The sequence below is a fragment of the Tyto alba genome, unplaced genomic scaffold (genome assembly GCF_018691265.1).
Source record: "Tyto alba isolate M040663 unplaced genomic scaffold, T.alba_DEE_v4.0 Super-Scaffold_22, whole genome shotgun sequence".
Lineage (NCBI taxonomy): Eukaryota > Metazoa > Chordata > Aves > Strigiformes > Tytonidae > Tyto > Tyto alba.
In genome coordinates this window covers 7,064,116-7,087,147 of record NW_024881296.1, presented here as the reverse complement: position 1 = coordinate 7,087,147, position 23,032 = coordinate 7,064,116, and the positions used below count along the sequence as shown (strand labels likewise).

General features: G+C 34.9%; 1 protein-coding gene across 11 annotated transcripts in view; it reads left to right on the top strand.

The window, feature by feature from the left end:
• The window catches only part of SIPA1L2 (signal induced proliferation associated 1 like 2), a 280,300-nt gene that overhangs the window by 220,454 nt on the left and 36,814 nt on the right, over nucleotides 1-23,032 (top strand). For all 11 annotated transcript variants that reach the window (XM_033009216.2, XM_033009207.2, XM_033009226.2 and 8 more), the window contains 3 exons: nucleotides 3,114-3,271; nucleotides 4,785-5,361; nucleotides 10,665-10,939. In XM_033009216.2, the coding sequence (XP_032865107.1) occupies nucleotides 3,114-3,271; nucleotides 4,785-5,361; nucleotides 10,665-10,939 (1,010 nt within the window). The remainder of the gene's footprint in view (nucleotides 1-3,113; nucleotides 3,272-4,784; nucleotides 5,362-10,664; nucleotides 10,940-23,032) is intronic.

Genomic DNA, 23,032 nt, shown 5'->3' with positions numbered 1-23,032 from the left:
TTTCAGTGCTATTTCAACAAGAATTCCTTGTTGTTTTGCGGTTTGACTAGGCAATTAAAATTCCACAGAAGTGGATAGATTTTTGTGGCTGGGCATAACCTGTAAAAATGCTAAAATTTTAAGACAGTACTTTTCTTCAGAGATGCATATCTGCAAACTAAGAATTGAGTAATTACAATCTCAAAATTAATATAGTAACTATTATTTGGTATAAATAATTTTAATCTAATGGATTCTGCTTTTCTAACATATTTTCCTAACTGGACTCCTCTTTGCGTGTCTTCTGTACTTACATAAAACTTCAGTGATTTCCTTTTGGCTGCCTATTGTACTTCATTGGGTTCATTTTCAAATTCTATTATGCCAATTTAGATTGATAATAGAATGATGTCAAGTTGTGTTTGATGTTTCCTTACTATAAGTAATTCTCTGTGATCTGTGCACCTTGTTAAGAGTTCTTATTGTGCCCTGCATTGGCATGAGACTCTTCAGAGTATGGTAGAAAGGCAGATTAAAAAAAAAATAGCAATACAACAACCCCCAAAACCCCCAAACCTGAGCAGACCTCAAAATGGGAGAGGAAGGGGAAACTGAGAACCTGAAAAAAAAACCAAGGAAGTAGAAGTTGGGAGGAAAATCTAGGTTATAGAATGGAAACTAGAAAAGGGTAGAAATCTTTTTGCTTAGTTCCGGTTTCCTTCAATTCCTTTTTCATTTTCAGTATGCTATCCTTACCTCACATTTCCCAGGGAAGTATGTGTTCCCTCCTTCTTCTCCACTTGATACGTTATTCTTTTCCTATTCCTTTATCCTATCCAGAGCACTTCTTTCCATCTTCCAGATCACCTCAGTTTACTTCTCTCCCCTTTCCAACTTCTTTGCATTATGATATTCTCTGCACAGCCATGACTGTGCTTTGCCTTTGCATTGTGTTGAAGTTCACCAACCACTTTTGCATGACAGTTATTTATAACAGCGTTACACTGATTTTATTTTAAAACGTTGAAGAAGTCACTAAGATCTCTGCAAGATTGGTAAGGTTCTTAAAAAATGATGACATGACTTCCTACTTCCTACTTTTGTGCCTCTTAGGGGTTTAAGCTCTTGAAAAATAGTTTAGGAATAGGATATGTGAACTGTCATAATTTTGAAAAGACTATTTTTGCTAGTAAAATTTCAAACATTTCTAAAACTTACCTCTTATTAAGTGACTGCTTTTCTTGTTTAAGCAACCTATGATAGCAAGCAGAACCTCCTAAGGAGGTCTACAAAAGCAGAAAATATTATTGAAAATGGTGATTGTCTTGAGAAATAAAATGAACTTTAAACAGGCTGTTGCTTTCCACTTTTTGTAATTTTCTTCTATGGAAACATATAGGCATAGGCATGAACCACTATAGCGAGAAAGAGTAATAGGGCAGTTAGTTATATAACAAAGGCAGAAATTAATCACCTTGTACCTCATAATTGGGAGATTTCTTACAAATTGGACTGCAGTATAAATTCCAACCTGTGAGATAATAATAACCTCTAAACATGAACATGTGCTTCACTACTACAATCTAATTGTATGGTTCACTAGCTCAGCAAATTAAAGTATACCTGACACACTTAATTCTGTGATCAGTTCCACGTAGTGTACTTCCACTGTAATTTGTATGCAACAGGATGTATATCTTAAATTGCTCAAATAGCCAGTTATTTTGATGTTAGTCTTAAAAACCTGAAAACTTCATGAGCCACATGACTTATACCAAATATTATTTTCTGATTTTATATCCATTTTAAAGTTTCATCAGAAGTCTTATTTCTTTAATCTGCATTTGGGACTTCTATTATATTTAAAGTAATACAGATATACTGAGTGCTTTAAAAATGTGGCTTTGGACCTTCTTACTACCTTTAGAATAGCATCCTTGGTGTTATTTTAAGACATATAATGATACGTATTTATGGGGTTTAGGCTTTAGCATGTGCAACTTTGCTTATTTTGTTGGTAGCTGAAATTCTAACTTTTAATGGAACTGAGAAAATACAAGCAAATACTCTTTTATTAGAAATGTTCTGTAAAATCAGCTCAATAGAGAAATTTTTACTTGTTCTCTCAAAGTTTTCAAATACATTTATTATTATACCATTTTTAGGTAGACACGAGCTAAGGTAAAGCTTTAAGTGTCTGTATGCTGTTAGTTTTCAGTGCAAGGTCTTTGGCAGACTTAAATGTAGCACATGCTAGACTACTTTTTTCCATCTGGTAATATACATGGATGTTTTATAAGCAAAGGTATTTAAGAACATCATTTTACTGTGTTGTTTTGGGTTTTTCTGAGTGGGAGACAGAGAAGTGGTCCTTTATTGCCGGACATATTTTGTAGTTTTTATTAAGTTTTAGCCAGTAACAATGATTTAGTACTTTAAATTAGTCCTTAATTGTATTTTGATGATGAAAGCTACCATTTACAAGAGTAATTAATGAGTTCCTGATAGCTATTGTTTCTCCATGAGTCTTAACTCTGTTCCTCAATTATGCAGCTGTTAAAATTGGTGATGAGTACTCATGATAACCTGTTTTTTAAAAAAAATTAGATCATAATATTAAGGGCAACATTTAATAAAAATGCAACATGGGAAAGGAAGGTTTATTGAGAAAGAAAAGCAATATTATATTTTTCACATAGAAGCAAATATTACACTATAAAGAGGGAACTGATGTAGAGTTCTCTGGATAGTGAGAAATGTCAAGTGATATAACATTTTTCTGTTACTGAAGTGATGTGCTAAAGTAAGAGAAATATATTTTTCTCATAGAATAAGAGAGAAATAAGCAGAAACTTTGCAGAACCAGTGTGGGGATTCAAGAGAACTCACTAGTATTTTTATGAACTTAGCTCAGTTTCCTTTCCCTATCTTTTTTGCAGTTCAGTCTGGTATCTTTTATTTATAACTATCGGGAATATGATTAATTAAGAGTTATTTCTGAAAAATTAAGCTTCATTTATTTTGGTTTGGTTTTGTTTTTTGTTTGTTTGTTTGTTTGGGTTTTTTTCTAAAATTAAGAAATTGTGATTATTTTTTTTTTATAACTAATTTTTCAATGCATGTTTCTTGTCTAGCTGCTAAGGAAAAGGCATATAGGAAATGACATAGTTACCATTGTCTTCCAAGAGCCAGGAGCACTTCCTTTTACTCCAAAAAATATTCGTTCCCACTTTCAACATGTATTTGTCATAGTCAAAGTGCATAATCCTTGCACTGAAAATGTGTGCTATAGGTGAGTAGAGCCTTATAACTATTTGTTGTTAAGACTACAATGGAACTGCCTCTTCTAACAGTTTTGTATTTCCTAGAGATATTATGTATACAATTTTAAAACTTCTGCTACAATTTCTTTGAGTTTGAAACCCCAATGTCTCCCTCACACACATCTAGAGTCATGGAGGACAGTTTGTAGACTTAAGTGGGTATGTGCAGGACTCTGTTGCTGATTTATAGGCACAAAATGAGAATATAACAAGTTAGTGAAAATAAGATTTGCAGACATAACAATAGAAATTAATTTAGAATTTGTATTGCACATTTCCTTTTTCAAAAAAAGTGATTTAAAATAAAGTATTTTGGAAGGCTATTAGCCTGTATAAATCCCTGAGTATGACAGTATGTTACTGGGATGAGTCATGGCCTTTAAGCACATGAATGAGGACTTTTGGAGAGTATAAAAGCATTTAAAATTTCACATGACCTTAGTTCTCACATTTAAATTACTGCATCCTGAATTCTAGCAAGATAACCAGGGTGGAAGCATAGTTCTGAACTGATTGGGAATTGTGCAAATAATGATAAGGACCTGAATCATAATAGCATAGATTTAGCATGTATAAATGTTATTAATTCATTGGTTAGAATCAAATTGAAATACATTATGAGATCGGGTCATATTGCTGTATTTTAGAATTTAAGCTATCTCTTAGAACTCGATTTTGTTTCAGTAGCTCTTTTGTGTTTAATGATACATGACATTTCATAAGTTACGTTTTTCTTATTACTAAATGATGTCTGTCTGTCATCCCAAATGTGACTGCATTTCAGTCAAACTAGTAGTAGTTGTACATAGTTTGCACAGTATTTTGAAATCCTTTTTCAGTTGAAATACATTATGTAGATATCAGTTGTAGGTATAATTGTATCAATGAGAAAATATTTGTGTTTCTTTTACATCTTGCTGTGAGCTGTCCATATCAAGAATGACAGGTATTTTTTAATTTTATGAGCATAGAGCAGGCAACTTAAACAGGTGCAGAATGCTCCCATTATGGACACATTTGACACCAGTTTCTTTGTCTTCACACTTCATTGTAGCAATATGTCCGAAGGATTTTAATAAATTCTGTTTCTATTTATATATTTTTTAGTTTTAAGATCATGCAGCTGAGTGTCAGCTGAAAATGATAGTCAGACTTACATAAAGAAAATAATTTTTAAAAATACATCTCGCAAACCATATTTATATTTATTTAATTAAAGGAGACAGTGACACCCTAAGAAGTCATCCTTGATATTTTTTGTGTTAGTAAGATACATTCATAATGTCTTTTATATATTTAAAAGAAAAAAGCCATTTTAAAACAGATAAGCTGATCAGTTTCTTTGTGTCTAAAATCTCTGAAAATTGACGTGTCAAAGTTGAACCTACCTGCGTAAATGGACTGCACAGATCACAGTTCTGCTTATCATCTGATTTTTTTTTTTAGGAATCAACCACTGTGTTTTTTTCTTTCTATTTCCAGTGTTGGTGTTTCACGATCAAAGGATGTACCTCCATTCGGTCCACCCATTCCCAAAGGAGTGACTTTCCCCAAATCAGCAGTCTTTAGGGACTTCCTTTTAGCCAAAGTTATTAATGCTGAAAATGCAGCACATAAGTCAGAAAAATTTCGAGCCATGGCCACAAGGACACGTCAAGAATACTTGAAAGATCTGGCAGAAAATTTTGTTACCACAGCTACAGTGGATACTTCCGCAAAGTTTAGCTTTATTACTTTAGGAGCAAAAAAAAAGGAAAAAGTGAAACCAAGGAAAGATGCACATCTATTCAGTGTTGGAGCGATTATGTGGAATGTGATTGCACGAGATTTTGGCCAGTCTGCTGACATTGAGTGTCTCCTTGGAATCTCCAATGAGTTTATCATGTTGATTGAAAAGGAATCAAAAAACGTTGTGTTTAACTGCTCCTGCAGAGATGTTATTGGATGGACGTCTGGATTAATGAGCATCAAAATATTTTATGAAAGAGGAGAATGTATTCTTCTGTCTGCAGCAGATAATTGTACTGAAGACATCAGAGAAATTGTTCAAAGACTTGAAGTAAGTACAGTTTCTAAACTGGAATTCCAAACTTTTTATAAAGATTTACTTGTCTACATCTCCTTTGAGATACAATTATAGATGTCCTATGTTTATACTTCAGGAGTGTTTTCACTCTTCAGAGAGCATTACAGACAATAATCCTCACAACAGCATATGAGATAAGTGCTATCAACCCATTTTCAGGCCTGAGGAATCTGATAGCTTTGCCCAAGGCCATGGATTGTTTTGGTGCTGAAATCAGGATTGAAAGACTAAGCTTTTGTCTCCTTTTGCTGTAGTCTCTCCTCTAGTCATACATTTGCAGGTAGATACAAAACCTTAATGTGTAAAATTTATCACTTGGACTTTTTATATTAGCCCATGTGAATTTTAGCAGAAAAATTTGTATAAGTGATTCTGCTGATTTGTTCCTCTATACTGAGCAACTGCAGGAAGTAAAGAAAACTAGACCAATTATTACAGCTGACTGGGTAAAGGTTTTCAGATCCTAGATGACCCTGTTAGCACAACTGTCCTGTAGCTAATTCAGTCAGTACAAATGAACTGACAGGAGCTTCAGGGTAAAAATGCTCATGCATCTACTTCATTCACCATTTGATAGTAATTCAAGAGATCTGGATGGTCTCAATTTTGTTTATATTAGAAAGCCCAGTACTGAAATCGTTATGCTTACCATTTTTACACTGGAACAGTTGGATTGCAGCTGATGTTTTAGGGCCTCTGTAGTCACATTTAGCTTTGCTCAGTATCATGCTCTAAATAATAACCTTTTTCTTCCAAAGCACAATTAATGTTTCGACAGATGAATGTCTTTAAACTCTTCTTGCCACTATTATGTTATCCTTTTCACTGAGGTCTTCAGTTTCACTTTCCTTAGGCAGATATTTCTCATCTGAAAAATAGTGTACAGGTAGTTCATTTCTAGTAAGTATTGCTAAATGAACAATATAAATTGCTTAACACAGATAGAAGGCAAGATTCAAAGTTCCAGTGAAAACTTCTGTCATCAATGACAATTTCTTTTGCTGTCTTTCACTTCTTCGGTTTCACAGAACATGGAAATATTCCAGCTGCTGTGGATGGATCCTTAAAATTCAGTAATTAAAACCACAAAATCAAATGGTTATCTGTATTTGCCTGAATACTTACTCTTTTTTATGGTCAGATTTAGGGTTAAATAATGACAAATTGGCTTTCAGCCTCAAAAAGTTATCATCAGTTACTGTCAAGTTAACCCAAACGTTAGCTTCAAGTATCTATTCCAATTAACGTTGTCTGCCTTCTGTCTTTCACTGCCACCTATCCAACTTTCACATTACTTAAAAGAATTAGCTGTCTTTACTTGTTTTAAAACTTTTTTCATCCATGTTTCTTACCTCATATTTTTCTTCTTTTTCTCTGCTGCTTCTTCTCTTTTGAAAGCTGCCTATTGATGTTATCCCCTAGTTGGTTTATGATATTGAATGCTTTCTAAGTAGTCCTTATATACATTTTGATGTAGAAGCTCAGAGGAGACCATTACAACCACTAAAAAGTATTTAAAACTCTGATTCCAGACTTCATATGCATCCTTCAACAACCTTTTAAGTGACTCAGAACACAGTGAAAGTTAACAACCACATGTGCCAGCAGATGCTAAAGACAAAATCTCAAACTGTGACATAATATCAAACTTCAGTGACCAGTTGATTAACCCTTTTCAGTCACTAGTAGAAACATTTCTTAAAACCAGTGAATAAAATGTTGCAGTTACTAAATGAGATTGTCAAAGAAATAACTACATTTTATTGCCTGGGTTTAAGTCATTCAGATAAAGCAAAGATATTAAGAGCTGAGACTAATTTTGGTTTGAACCAAAAGAATCAGTTCAGGACTGAAAAAAGAGCTGAGATTTGTCAATCTAGAGTCAGATCTGTATTTGTTGGGGAAAATATCTTGTGATATAAAGTAGAAAGAGCAGCAAAAGCAAACTATAGATTAACTTGTCAGGATGTGTTCGAAGGCAGAAAAAGCAGTTGCTCTGAGCTTTCAGATAACAGAGAATGGCAGACATAGGAGATTAAATGAAAACCCTGAATGGACCTTTAGACAAGAATCTGAGTAAACAAAATTTCTGTCTTTTAATTTCACCTGTATTAAGTGCATTCAGAGAAGTTGGCTCTTGATTTGTGCACAGTCACACGTTCAGTGAAACAGCAACCAAGTAAGCCAAATGACCTATTTTGAAGTGGAACAGCACTATGCTTTGTGTGACATTACTATGTAACATGCAGTGTCACCTTTTAGGGGATATACTTGTGGAGGATTTGATCTCCTGGAATCATTTCCATTGGGAATTGATGAATCTTTGTCAGGAATGTTTATCTTCTTTCTATTTTAACTTGTGAATATTTGACTAACTTGAAGAGGAGATTTTGAGTGCTCTAATTTGGGGAAATCCATATAATTTGGCTGGTGCCTTCATTCTGCAGTATTCTATAATTATGACATAAGGATAAAGAGGCGTCTTTAACCCCAGAAGACTACTGTGTAGTTTCATATGGATAATATTTCATCCCTCAGCTGGGCTCCTGACTAATAGCATGTTTTTCTTTTCGCCGAATGACTAAATATTGTATATATTTTAGAAACTTGTGACAGACATGTAGGGAAACTAAAGAGCTGAAAATTTCATTTTCACCGATTAGTTCAGAAATTATGAAAGTCTTGTTGAAAATTATTTGTGACTGAAGATGAACCTCAGAGCTGGAAAAATAGAGTTAAAACTTAGTGCTATCAGCATGCCATATAGCTCTAATACTATATACACAGTTATAAACACAACAAAGTTCTGTTTAAAATACAAAGCTTCTAAAAGGTGCCAGAAACAGAGCTGAATAATGATGAAGGAAATAGCTGTTTTTTTTTCTGATAGGAAGACCCAGAACACGATTTTGGAAACAAAACCTCCAGAGTACATTTTGGATGTCTCAAAAATTACTTTCACGTTTTAACTTTCAAGCCTCTACATCTTCAGAAATAACTGGAAGATTTATGAAATCAAAGCACTACAGTTTAAGTAGCCTAAATTTGCCAAGCAATGATTCTCAGAATATCAGATCCTTGCAAGATCTTTCTCCAGTGATTCACAGCTAAGTGAAGATGAGCCCTTAATGAACAGGGGCTAACTGTAGTTCATTATGTTGATTTGTTGCAGGTTAAAAGCATGAGCATGGATCAGCTCCCTCAGATCAGCAAACTTAGAGTAACTTGTGGTTTTGTGGCACTTGTTCTCACGTGTGCAAGTTCTAATTTTTTCTACTGAGTGACAGATATCCATGTTAGAAATACTCTGTAAAGACAATAGTGCTTTAAAACTTACTAAGGTACTGGAAACTGTGACTTTCAGTCACCAACCAAGTTGCAAGCATAAGTTACACAAATGCTTCAGAATTTTTCCAGTCAGCCCAGCCATTGGACTGGGAAAAGAGTAGAAGTTAGGCTTCTCACCCCTGACTCTATAAGAGACTTGGACAAAAGATTTGTCTAAACAGGAAGTGTAAAAAGGAAGCTACAAAAGTAACTTACAAGTTAATATTTGCTATGTGTTAAGTTCCTTTGTTGATGATGGAGACGTACTTTCAGAATAGTTGCCAGTGAAGGAGACAGTCCCATCAATTTCCTCCCTGCCACCCCTTTGGAACTCTATTGAAAAAAAAAAAAAAACCTCATTTTCAGTTGTATCACATCTCTGATCTATCTGCATGGGTGCAGAAGTGCTAATGCAGTACAAGGGACAGTGTAGTGGTAATAGGGTCTTAGATCAGTTTAAACCTCCCATGGAACTGCACTGAGTCAACTGTATCTGACTCAGGTATTGAAAGGAGCAGTTTTGTGACAGCTTTACTCAGTCACAGTGCCAACATCTCACTAGATGCACAGTCCCGCTCTCTTGCCATGCAGCCCGGGATTACGTTGGGTCATGCTGCTCTGGGAAGCTCACAATAAACTAGTGAGCTAGGCTGCCCAGGTTCTGGCTCAAGTAGACAATGAAGGTGGGAAATGACTCTTCCAAAATAGCCTCCTGAATTATAGCTCAAGCTATAAAACAGCTTTTGCAAAAACCTGTCCTGTACAACTGACTGTGCAAGACACTAGCGTCCTAATTTAAGCACCTTAAATTAGATTCCTGAAGTTGCGTAATGTGTGTATCTCTGTAATGCATGCTAAAAGCAACCATATGAACATCTTAATGGAACAAAGTGCTCTATGGAACTGCTCTTAATGCAGCATGACCTTGGGAAGATCCCTGGATCTGTACTGTGACATATGCATCTCTAAAGGGCAGATATTTGCCTTGCTAGAGTGTGAGATCTTTGAATGATATGCATTATTAACAAAGATTTTTGATAATGTTTCATACTGGTTAAGTTTTTGTTCTAATGGTACTAATGGAGCTAAAATACATACTGGTTTTATGACACTGGCAGAAGGGAATGTTAGGGTTAACTCACAAACTTACCTTGTAATGTGGACTAGTATTTGGTCTTCAGAGTCTGGTACAATATCCCAGCATACACACTATTTTATGTTTATTTTTTACTGGGCAAAACTGTTGAGGACTTGTTACATAGAAATGAGCTTGCTTAGCAAAGCCTGAATTTGAAGGATTTTGGCTACTCTCTGTAATGACAGAATTACTTTTCATTGAATATGAAGAAAGTGATTTTTTTTGTTTCTAAATTCCCATAGTGACGTCCACATCTGGAGATGGTGGTCATTAGGAATCTGTCTACAGGGCAAAATAAATCAAAACTATCTTCACTGCTATGTTGTTGAGGAAGAAAAGCTGCTAGAACTGAAACATTTCACTCAATTTGGCTCATGTTATATCTCAAGTTTAATACTGTCTAATACTGAAGAAAAAATGCCTGCACACCTGCAGTCAGTCAGCCAACAAGAATGAAGTAACTGACAGGACAGCATTTTGCTTGTTTTGTGTTTTGAAACTAAAGCAGCTGTTAAATTTTTAATAAGGTATAAATGGTATTATGTTAATGTTGGGCAAGAGGGAAGAGACTTGACACAGGTCAGCTGGTTGCTCTGGGAATGTAAGATTTTTAGCATTAAGAAATGTTTTGTTCATTTAATTTTATTTTATGCAGAAACTTTCATTCAACCACAAATGTTAAAATAATGATTAATATTAGTTTATTAAAGATATTTAATGTATGGCTTTGTTGCATTTGAAAACAGATCTGTTTGTGTGTCCAAAGAAGTGAGTGTCCTAACAATGGTGTAACAGTCTGATACTTTTTTAGATAGTGACCAGAGGATGTGAAACCACGGAAATGACCCTTCGGAGGAATGGGTTGGGCCAACTTGGATTCCACGTGAACTTTGAAGGGATAGTGGCAGATGTGGAGCCCTTTGGTTTTGCATGGAAGGCAGGCCTACGGCAGGGGAGCCGTCTGGTTGAGATCTGTAAAGTGGCTGTGGCAACTTTGACTCATGAACAAATGATTGACCTTTTACGTACATCAGTAACAGTAAAAGTGGTGATTATTCAACCACATGAGGATGGAGCACCTAGAAGGTAATGAGCAACAGTTCTCAATGTGACATTTGTATCTGTTTGTGTTATTTCCTCTGCTATTGCTTAAATGATGGCTCTTTTATTAGAGGCCCTCAGGAAATGGATATTATCTCCCATGTTTGGTAATAATATTATTGAATCTCTTAAAGCAATCCTTTCCCCCAAACCCCTCTTGGCTTGTAATTGAAGATAAAACAGGATCCTGTAAGAAATTTAATGGGGAATTTACTTTTATATGGGTTTGAAAGAGTAAGAAGTAAACTTTAGTGCAATCTGACTGAGCTGTTATGAAAGCTGATGTGATTTCTTTCACAGGAGAGTTTTATACTTTAATACTAAATTTAAAAAATAAGGAATCATTCTCTGAAAGCTGTCCCTTGTCTGTCTTCGGCATTCCTTGGACACCTGCCTATTGAAAAAGATTTGTTTTATTTTTTCTTATGTTGAAATTTTAACAAAAGTAATGACATACTGGGTTCTGGACAGATATGGTACCAGGTCTTGGAGTCCTCGCTTTCTAAAGATATCTAGTGTAGTCATGTTAAATAGTAAATTAGATCAATGAAATAATCAGTTAAAGCAAAGAAATCTTGCTGGAATATGGAATAAATGCTCACACACTCAGGAAAAGCTTCAATAAAGGTTATTATAGTGATTGTACCATCGTTTTCAAGGATGAAATGCACTTTTCTTTCATCAGTGTTCTTTTTTTGGTCACAAAATGATTTTTTCTCTTATCTCCATGTTTGAATATTATGAGGTGAAGAAGAAGTAGGGAAATACTAAAACTTTATAATAATGTGACTTTATTTCTTACATACCTTGTCTAGGCACTGTTAATTTGGCTCATTCTAAATGAGAACTGTACCAGAGTAAATTGAATTACTTGTCTTCTTGTAGAAGGCCAACTTTAAATCTCTTGTTGATTTTTAATTTAACAGAAAAAGCATTAGATGTGTTGCTTTTGGCAAGACAACAAGCCATAAAATTTTACGTAGCATGCAGCACTATGAAGTTGGTGCCAACTGTACACGAATACTGTTTAATTGGTGGCAATTCTCCAAGTAGTCATTGGCCTGATGAATGGCACAGAAGTGCCCTCCCCTGCCTCAACCTGCATGATGATGAATTGGGTTCCTTTCTGAAGAAAATGCCTGTGAATGTATAATACCACCTCTTTGCTTAGTTGGATAGAATTTGCAATTAAGCCTCTCTTTGCTTAGCTTTGCTATTCTCACCATCTGCTTCTGGGTATGAATTTTCACTGGCTTGTTTGGTATACATTTCCAAGCTGTTTACAGAATACAAGCCTAATGAGCTGATCCTATTATATTGAAGGTAAAAACGTGTATTTTATAGGTCATGATGGAAAAATGCATGCTGTATGAATTGTTTGTATCTTCTTTGATATACATTTTTAGAAAGAAAATGTTAAAATCCCAAATCAGTGTGATACATGGCACTCAGTCTATGCGTAGGAGGAGTTTTAACTGAGTGCCACCAAACTGGGAAAAAATCTGCAAAAGCTGTTCTTGTTTATAAATTTTTTGCATTTTTAAAATGGTGTGACTAATTACTAAGGAAAATTATTTTTTTAAAACTATGTTTCTATTCTAAAATACGAAAAACACCAAAGCATTTATGTTTAAGTTCTTTTCAGCCTTATCTCTCTAAGTATAAAAAAAGAAATCATCATTAATGCCTCTTTCTCTCAAATATCAACTTCTCACTGAAACAGAAAGCTCCTCATATTCCTATTTATATCCTCAAAATATGATTAGTGATTTTGATTGCCTCACTTGAAAAAGGTATAATATCCAGGTTTTGAGCTTGCCTTTTCTCAATGTTTATGATCTAAACAGAGCAGACAGCAATACAGATATCAGGTGACAAGACTGAGAGTTACAGTTGTCAAACATGACCTATGACATTGTTTGTAAAATATGTTAATGAGCAAGAGAATGAGAAAGCAGAAATGCATAAATTACCAGAGGTTTTGAGAAAGAAGATAGTCTATCACGGCTTCTTACTAGTTAGAACTTGTGCAAATCCATCTCCCTGTCTTCTACTCAGTTGCTTGTCATAGCCATCTGCAACGTCTTATCTTGCAGTAGAAACAGAGAATAGGTGAGGCTGGAGGGGACAAGGGACTTCTGAAGATTGTTGAGTCCAACCCCATTGCTCAAAGGAAGGTCAACTAGAGCAGATTGCTCAAGGACACGTTCACGGGGTTTTGAGTATCTCTGAGGATGTAGACTCCACAACTTTGGTTCCAGTGTTTGATCATCCTTGCAGTAACAAATGTTTTAACTTACACTTAAATGGAATTTCCTGTATTTAAATTTGTGTACCTCGCCTCCTGGGCTTTCACCGGATACAAATCTGAAGAGTCTTACTCTGTCATCTTTTCTCCCCATCACTCCATTGGGTATTTATACACATCGATAAAATCCCTCCTGAGCCTTCTCTTTCCCAGGCTGAGCAATCCCAGGGCTCTCAGCCTCTTCTTGTGTTTCAGATGCTTTGATTCTTTAATTATCTTTGTAGCCCTTTGCTGGACTTGCTCCAGTAAGTTCATGTCTCTCTTGTACCCTGGTATCAGGTTTACCCAGAAATTTACAGGCAGTAGTTTTTGATGTAAAACAGGAGTATGTGGAGAACTAGAATGCATTTCACTATCATTTAACAAGAAATGTCACTGTTCTCGGAGAATCCATGCATGGCTATATAAGATAGAATTGGGTCTCTCTGAGTGGTTTCCAACATGTATCTGTGAGCAACAGTTAAGGCAGGGGTGTCAGCTCATCAGAAGAGAACTTTTTGGCTGTCAGGTAGCTCTAATAACTATCAAATAATACTCAAAACCAGACATACAGATACTTCCTTCAAAGTTGGAGGTTCATCAGTCCTCGACCCACATGCTGCACATGTCTGGAAGAATGATAGTTCGAAAGTAGGAGAAAGCTTCACATGTATGTTTCAATAATTACTGCTTTCATTCACAGCTGTTTTTAGAGAGTTTCTTCTAAGAAATGATACTTCAGTCTATGTGACATATGTAGAACAGTCGATTTGGAGGCTGAAATAAGTACCTTGAAAATTTGACTCATCTTACAGTGCATATGATCTGCTGGGAGTCAGATTTTTTTTTTTTTTGTCTGTATTTCAGCATTATTTCTCAGGGTAGATATTGGTAGTTTATAAAAAATTTGTACTCTAAATGCCATAATCTGGTGTTTCAAGTTCAGCCAATAAGTTTTTGTCCACAGTGCATAGATATAAAAATACATTCATCTTTATTTCTACAAGAATCAGTTGCATTAAAAGTTGACATACATTAACAAGAATATAAATATAATTTTAGCAACAAAAAAAAATTAATTCATAGTTTCATGAAAAATCCTCATGTATCATTTTATTACTACCTGTCTTTCATTTACTAAGACAGCCGGCTGATCTTCACTGCTTGAAAGAGTATTTTCTGCTTAGCTCTGCCTTCTGACCTTTAGGAGTATGAAGCAATGAGGAGTTTAGGTTGCTTATTGGTACCGGTTCCTTGATGGGATAAAATACCGAAATGATAAAAGATTAGACATGAGTGCCATGGAGTCTCATGGGAATTATACCCTTCAAATGAAAATGAGTTTCAAGTGTGCAAGGGTGTTTCAGTTGCAGTCCCAGTCCCTTGGAAAAATATCAGCTGGATATCTTTATTCAAGTTGTTAACTTGATTTTTTTTTTTTCCCCCCCTCTGTTAGCTTGCCCACAAATCATCCTCAGTCCATCAGCCCTTTATATTTTAAAAGAAAACCAACAAAGTATAAGCGTGCCTACACTGAGAATGTTAGCAACGAAATATTAACAATTGATTTACTTTTTGCTGAAAACTGTCTTGTATTAATTTATTTCAGCATGAAAAATAATTATTTGGGATGTTGAAGGTGCTTATGAAGGAATGTTGTAGAGTGATCAGGAAATAACAGAGGAAAATTCTGCTCAATCAATGTATTCTATTACTTAATGTAGATCCTTCTACATGCAGTCTTGAGAGCAGTGTATGCAAAAGTAATCATGGAATAAGGCCTTTCATTTACTATCCTGTAAAATTAATGAAATTGAGACAAAGCTCATGCTGTTTTCAGTTTGCTCCAGCAATTAAATAATCATGCGCAAATTGAGAAATCAGTATTATTTGCATGGCACAAGGCTGATATTTAGGTAGAAAGAAGAAACTGCTATTTAAAACATAAATTCTTTAAATTATGAAGCAGTACTGGAACAAACATGCTGGTCACTGTATTCAGATCTGAGTAAGTATCCTTGTGTCAGATTTGTTTCTATGCAATGTCTTTCCCTTCAGAATTGTCAGTTTGTTCTACTGTTGTCAATATTACCTAGTGCTGCAGTTTAGTAGCTTGAACTGTACGCATTTTAACAGGAGAATAATGATGTTCACTCTAATTTGCTTTCACTGGTGGTGTCACAGTAATGCTCAAGGACATTATATCCTTAATCAGCCAAATCCAATCAAAGAATTCAGATACTTCTAAATCTGTTTTAAACTGTAAATTCCACTAGAATCTTGCTTACTGCATTGAAACTTATGTGTCTGTCTTAATTCAACTACCGTTGTATATGAAAAGAAACTACTTAATAACTGTTTAGGAAACAATTTCTAGAAAGTTTAGAAAATGAACAAAACTTTAAGCAAAATTTCCACATATGGATGAGAAACAGATGCTCAAGACAATCACTGTAAGAGATATAACAGTGGTAGTTTCTACCTTTTGGTCTGGACAAGTAACAATTTTTTTTTTATGCTGTTGTAGGTAATTTTGAAAATGGAAATATTTTAGTAACTATGACTGAAACTGCCTGTGGGACATTATTAAGTACTATTACATTTATTTTGAGGTTCTTTTATTTTCTTGAACTTTGCAAACTCCTTATTACAAATAAAATAGGTGTAATGACTTTCTGTATTTTCCAGTCTTGATGCTTGTTCCTCTTAAGAAAAGCCCTAGAAACACAACTGTCTAATAAAATCACAAGCGCTTAAGTAACAGATAACCAGTAGAGTATAGAATGTTTAGAAAAGTGTTTTTAGGAAGTGGAAGGGTTTAGTGTGTGGACGAGTTCATATCTTCTCCCAAGGCTGTTTGCCATAAGCTGGTGGGATAGTTCACAGGTCCTTCAGATTATTTAATTTTATTTTAATTTTTTTTAATTAAGCCTTCCGAGCTAGAAAGAAGTCAGATCTAGAATTGGCAGGATACTGCCAGACTAACAACACTTGAGGCAGGCTAAAGCAAAGAAAACTGAAACAACTTTTGGATGTAAAAGTAGAATTTGGAGGTACCAAAGCTTTTAATTACCACCCTTGTTACTAACCTAAGAAAGCTGCAAGTACCTGAAAACTCTCGATTACGTCGTTTAGAGGTAACTGAAAGAACCAGCACTAAGAAAATATAATTACATTAATTGGAAGCCATATCACTTGCAAAAGTTAATCCTCTGTACCCAACAAAAAATAAAATGGTGGCAAATGCTTAACTTTCTTTACTGTCAGAATTACTGTACTTCTTATAACATTATTAGATTCAGGGAACGAAACTTATGCACTGTGATTTAGCCTGATGGAGACTCTGGGCAAAAACAAACTCTGTCAGAACTCTGATTAGCATCAGAGATTTTAACCTAGGCTATTACATTCTAAGTGCAAGTCCTAATAAAAGGTCAATGTCACTATAAGACCTTCTGGCACTCTTCCTCACTGTAAAGGCTCTGCCACTCTTCTTGCCTTTGGAAGGGTGGCAGCACCAGCAAACAACAGAGTTTAGGCATAGGGTATGGGCTGCCCTCTTCCCCATCTTTAATATATCATGTACCATGTGCTTTGTCTCTTTTCTAAATAACCAAAACATCATGGTTCTCTTCTGCATTAAAGCAAAAGACTTTTTTATTGGTAAAGAAAAAAAAAAAGTTTTCTGTCACTTCTTATAAATTATTTTGAGCTTTATTCTTCCCAATATAGTTTTTAAAGAAAAGATGTGTAAACTTGGCCTATGCCAGTATATACAATTTGCATTTTAACATCTTTCCTTAAATTCACTGTGCTTAAGGGAGTAAGGCTAAGTATGCAGCGTTGCTGTAATCCTTGGGAACCTGAAACTTTATTGTACGAGTATCTTTTTGTATTTTGATTTGCATCAAAGCAAAGGAAAACCTAGGCAAGGTATGTAACATATGTTCTCCACCCAGTAGTAGTCTAACAAAAGAACTATAAACTAAAAAGGTACATAGTTGAAAACAATTGTCTGATGCTTATCTTATTTGTCATCCACGTAAAAAGTCTTTGAGTTTTTCTTACATCTAGTTATGAATGAACTCATAGCAGTAGTTAGTTATAATTGCTAAAGATTATTATGTGTACAGTTGTTACAGTCAAGCAGAAAAAAAATACCAGGAAAAGCTCTGATTGTCTTTATGGAGAGATGTAAATATGTGTTCCAGACTTCTGTTGTTTGTTTGTTTGTTTATTTTTTCCTTCTGTCTATCATTCAACAAGATTGAAAAAACTCAAGAGAACCACATCTTTTTGGCATTTTGAAACCTAACATATTGCCCACTCAGTTCTGGTCAGCAAATAAGTTATTTATTGTAAATAACTTGGGGTATAGATACGTACTATTATCTAAAAATATTTTAGGATCCATTTTTGTTATGTCTGGGTTGGAATGCACAACATCTCTGCAGAAATTGCAAGTAATTTGATCTTTACCTTGTTGAAGACCTTTTGGGTATGAAATCATAGGATTATCCAAGTTGGGAAGGACCGCAGGGGATTATGTGATTCAACTATCTCCTCAAAATGGAGTCAGCTATGAGGTCAAGCCAGGTTTTTCAGGGCTTTATCCAGTCAGGGATTCAAAAACTCCGGGGATGGAGACTGCATGACCTCTCTCTGGGAAACATATTCTGCTTGATTTTTTGTTATGAGGATCATTTGTGTTTTCCTGTATTTCATCATGTGTGGTCTTATTCCTAATCTTGTCTCTCCAGTATCTTAAAGACTACTTCAAAATCAGGATTCTTTCTGAACTCAATCCTTTCAAAGACTTAAATCTCCATTTGGTACTGTTTCCCCTACTTCATTTGTCCTCTCTGTTACTCGTCATTTCCATTTCTTAAGTTGGAACATAATACCACTTTTACATCCCTGCTGTTGGTTTTCCAGCTTTTCTTTCTTTTGCAATCTTACGGTGAATTTCGAAGGCTTTTCTCTTCAACATAACAAATATCTTTCCTATTTCTCTATTTTTGTCAGTGATTCTTCCTTCTTGCCAATAGTTTCTCAAGCCTTTGTTCCTCATAACTGTTGTCTTTTGATGTAGCTGTTTTTCTATTCTCTGGGATTTGGAAATGTGGCTTGCTCTGCTTGTGTCCTAGTTTCTATCAGCAGAGACTGCAGGGGTTGTTACTGCCTTGCTGATCATACAAGTAAGCCAATCACCTTGGCTGGTTTGGGGTTTTTTCTCCTCTTTTATTTTTTACTGGCTCCTTTCATCCAACATCCTGTCCATATTTCTTTTGTCCTTTTCATACAGCAATGCAGATGTAGAAGCTCTTAGGAGGCCTCTGAATTGTTTGTCAACTCACCAACACAAAGATTCTGTTTCAAACTGAATAGTAACAAAGATAAAAAGGACAATGACTGTATCTTCATAAGGAAGGGTTGTCAGCTTCAACTCTTCAGCACTATGAAGGAACTGCCAGATAGTTATCACTTGCCTTAAACCAGGAGTGATAAAGTGGGCAGCAGCCATATCTGAGGTTGCCATAATGAATGACATACATCTATTGTGCTGTGAAGTTATTTTAAAGTAAAACTGATGTACTGTTTTTCAAATGACATCTCTTTCTTTTTGGATGCAGTGTGACTACTGTTAATAGGTTTCTGAGATGTCAGAACTTGGAATTTTTGTTTTGACTTTTTGACCAAAGTTATCTTAGATCACTTGAATTTTATCCAATGTCTTGGACTTGCACTGAAGTTGATACAGGGAGTCACTGGAGTCAAGGGGTTACTTCCAGGAGGCACTTCAGAATGTCAGAGAAGGGACGATCTATGTATGTTTTATTTAACTACATGGTGAGTCTAAGCAAAACTAAGCTACTGAATTCTGCTTTTCAGTTAAGTCCTTAAATTATGTGAATTTAATCAATGCTTTATTATGTGGATTTAATAGATTGCACGATGAGTCCTTAATCTTATTGTGACACTTTGTAATAGAAGTGATTACTTTCAAACACAACACAAAGTTTGAATTAAAAGAATGCAATTAGTTATTGTACTGCTAGATATAGTCTAAGACTCCTTATTGAGCAAGATTAAATGTTTTGAATTGAAATGGTGATAGCAAAGGATAATTTATCAGCGTAGTACAACTGGTGAACGCCAATGATTACTTCTCTGTCCCTACATCCCCTTAGTGGTTCAGATCCATGATGCAATGAACTAAAGTTAAATTGTGACCAGTTATTCTGGTTCTGTTATTACCCTAACAAGTCATTAATGATGCATGAAAACTGTAGATAGTTGGGGTCCAAATACTGAAGTCATACCCAGTAGTTGGTAGTGGTAGGATATAACAGAAAAGAAGGCTTTTGTGTAGTTATCAAGGTGGCAAACTGCTGATTATAGTATATGAAAGGTTCTAACTTTTCCATGGAGATGAACATTTACTTTTTTTTAACTAGCGTCCTTGTCTAATATAGGCCCTTCACAGAGCCTTTTAGAGAACCTTTATATGGAATCTTAAATGAGTATAGAAAGGTTTGGTTAACATAGTTTGAAAAATTTAATGGACTGCTTGATAATTGTTTCAGAACATAATGCTCCTTGCAGTAACATTTGAATATTGCAGATTTTTTATAGTGGACTCTTAAATTTTAATATGCAGTCATGACCTGCTAACTGCATCATAGAGTCATGCTCTGTGTAATTGCAGAGTGGGTTTTATTAACCAAATTTTTTATAGGATAATATGGCTCTTGAACCAAAGATATTAGTAGGAGTCTGTGCTTTATGTTGAAGGATTGATTTAATTAATACCAAACTATAGTGAAGGACACAGAGTGCTGTCATTTCTGATGTGTGGTTAAGACTTGGTCACATTTGCTTGATAAATAACATGAGTCAGTTTTTCAAAATGTTATATTAAATATCATTGGGAAATATGTTTATCCTATGCTTGTTTAACATAAATTTAAATATCTTTTTAAGACCATAAAATATGGATTTGTCTTTACATATTCTTTAAAGTGAATTTTTTAAGAATTTTAAAATTAAAAAGTTAATTAAAAGCTATCATTCAATACCAGTGCCAATGTATGTTCTTCATCCAGTGGAATAAGTAACAATATTATAAATAGAAGTTAGATAATGGTCAAATTAAATATTTAATAGGAAATTACATTTCATTTTGTGGGGTTTTTTTCATGCACGATAACTTGCAGTTTGACTCATGATGGAGGGTGGGGATGGGGATCCTTACTGGATCACAGGCATGAAGTAATTGATTCTCTTTGTTTCTGGTATAGGAGTTAGCTACAATTATGACTTTACATATCTCAGTGTACTGCAGTATGTTCTTTTAGGCAGTGCTCGTGAAGCAGTGAAGCATAATCTTTCATATAAACGTTGAACTGATTGCTTTGGCACTTCTAAATTAAAATTAAAAAGTCTGTGTGACGAAGCCACATGAAGTAGTTCCATTTTAATCACGGAAGTTTCTGGGGGTCCAGTTACAACAGTTATGTTGGGCTCCATTTTGAATTTAAAAGTAGTGTTGTTAGATTTTTCTAGTGATTTCAAATACGGTTGTTTTGTAAACCTTTTTTTACAGGCACAATGTCCCAAATAATTTTTTCATTTGTCAGAAGAATACATTTTCAAGATGTAAAGAAACACAAAATTTTACAAAATTTTAAATTCTTATTCTTTGCAGGAAAGATTGCTCTCAGCTATTTTTGTATCATGCTTTAGTTATTTAGTTAGAGAGCTGAATCAAACTGAATAGTGGCAACAATCCCTTTTGCCTTGAAAACCCATGGCTATTTTTACAGCACTTAAAGTACTTTATAAGGAGTATCTAATAAAGGATACAATAACAATTACATGCTATCACTTTCTCAATTACCAAGACAAACTGTGAAATCGATATCTTAATAATAAAACGTGGGGAGGGGATGTTTTGTTTCTAACACTTAAGCTCTATAGGAATGAAGAAGGGGGTGAAACAACACTAAGAAATCAGCAGAAGGGTGATTGAATTGTAGCCTACATAATTGTTCAACTTCCCAGTCAAATAATGACAAACTGTATATATATGGTCACATGAAAAATTATGCAGTGCACTAAACTAATATTAACCTTGCTATGTCATCTGTGCATTCTTTGTTCTGTTTGTTTTGTATATAAAGCTTTAGGGAGGTCTTTAATTGAACAATCAATCTTACGTTGTTTTTTTCTTTAAGAACTGTTTATGTTCATGTAACATGGACGTGCTCTGGAAATGAATCAAGGTTGCATTGCTGGAGGCTATTGTCTCCGATACCTTGGTCTTATTTGTTGCAGACAGTGAATGAGGCAGGGAATTTTAGGAAGAGAAGAATGGTCTTAGGGTATATGCAATTGAATACTGCACTGGAGAAACGTATTCTATGGATGCTTCAGCAGTAGAAATGTTTGCACGATTCTATGCAATTCGCTTAACTTGGCCTTTCCATGGTATTCATCATTCTAAGAGCTCAACGTGTGTTTTGTGATTTTCAGCAGTGTGAAACAACTTTAAAAAATAGATACATGAACTGAGGTAGTTTGATGTGGTGGACTGGATAACTGGCATTTTCAGGGTGAAAGGAAGGCTACAGATATAGCAAATTGACCTTCTAAAATTAATTGATAATTTTATAACATTGGTTTCTCTGTAGCTCCATTCCTTCTCTGTGGGAGGAGACTATCAGGGTGGTCTTACCTCCATAGGAATGCTAAGACTAGAAGGTAATTATTGTGAAATTCCCTCATGCTTCCAGCTTGTCCATCTATGATTTGTCAGCAGAGTTTACACATGTCAAATTTTACTGGTGCATTTAATTCTGATATTCCTGATCAAAGAATAACCTTGAAAAAACCAGGAATTATGAGTTCTGTTTTGGAGCATTCTAGTGACCTGTCTTCAGTTATAGATGTTAATTTAGTACACACTGCCTATCAGACAAATAATGGAGATGGTATGTGAGAATAAAAAAATATCTGCAATGATAGTGTTGGCTTAAAGTGGGTGTGAAGGTTCTGTTTAATTTCTGAAACAGTAACACAATTTAAGTCCAACCCGAGTGTACAGCAAATATCTCACAGGCAGACTGATCTTTTGGGGAACACTGTTGCTACTTTTACCTGAATTTACACATTCTGGGAATACTGTTGGTATTTAACCACACTGTAAGCTTCAAGCAGAGGTTGTAATCCAGACTTTTTCTGATTTGTCTCTTCCTTCCACTTCCCCATTTCTCTTCCAGGCATAGACACCCCCAGGAAGAGAGACATTAGAAAGTACACTTTGAAAGCAAATAGAAAAACATTTAGATGACATGTCATCATTTCCATTGCAGTGTATACGCTCTGTTATTTGGTGGGGACAAGGTGGGATTCTAAAGGAAGGTTCTTAATACCACTAAGAAACATTTAGTTTGCTGCAAAGCAACAGATATGCTTTATAATGGTGTATGTATAAATATTTACATTAAGACATTATTTGTATTTATTAGGTTTAAACAAACTAAAACTGTTATAGAAGAACTTGATGTTTTCTGACTTTTGAATACTTTGTTTCTACTGGGATTTATTATGTAAAATTCAAGCTGTAGATTAAGTTATGAAAGCTTAGTATTTTCTCCTTTTTGAAGGGCAAGGAGAGAGTTTGAAATCATTTGAGCACATGAGGGCAAATTTTGATTTTCCATTATTTTGAACGTTTCCTACCTGGTTGGCATATTTTTGAAATGTTTGAAGGGCTGTACAGTGCTATA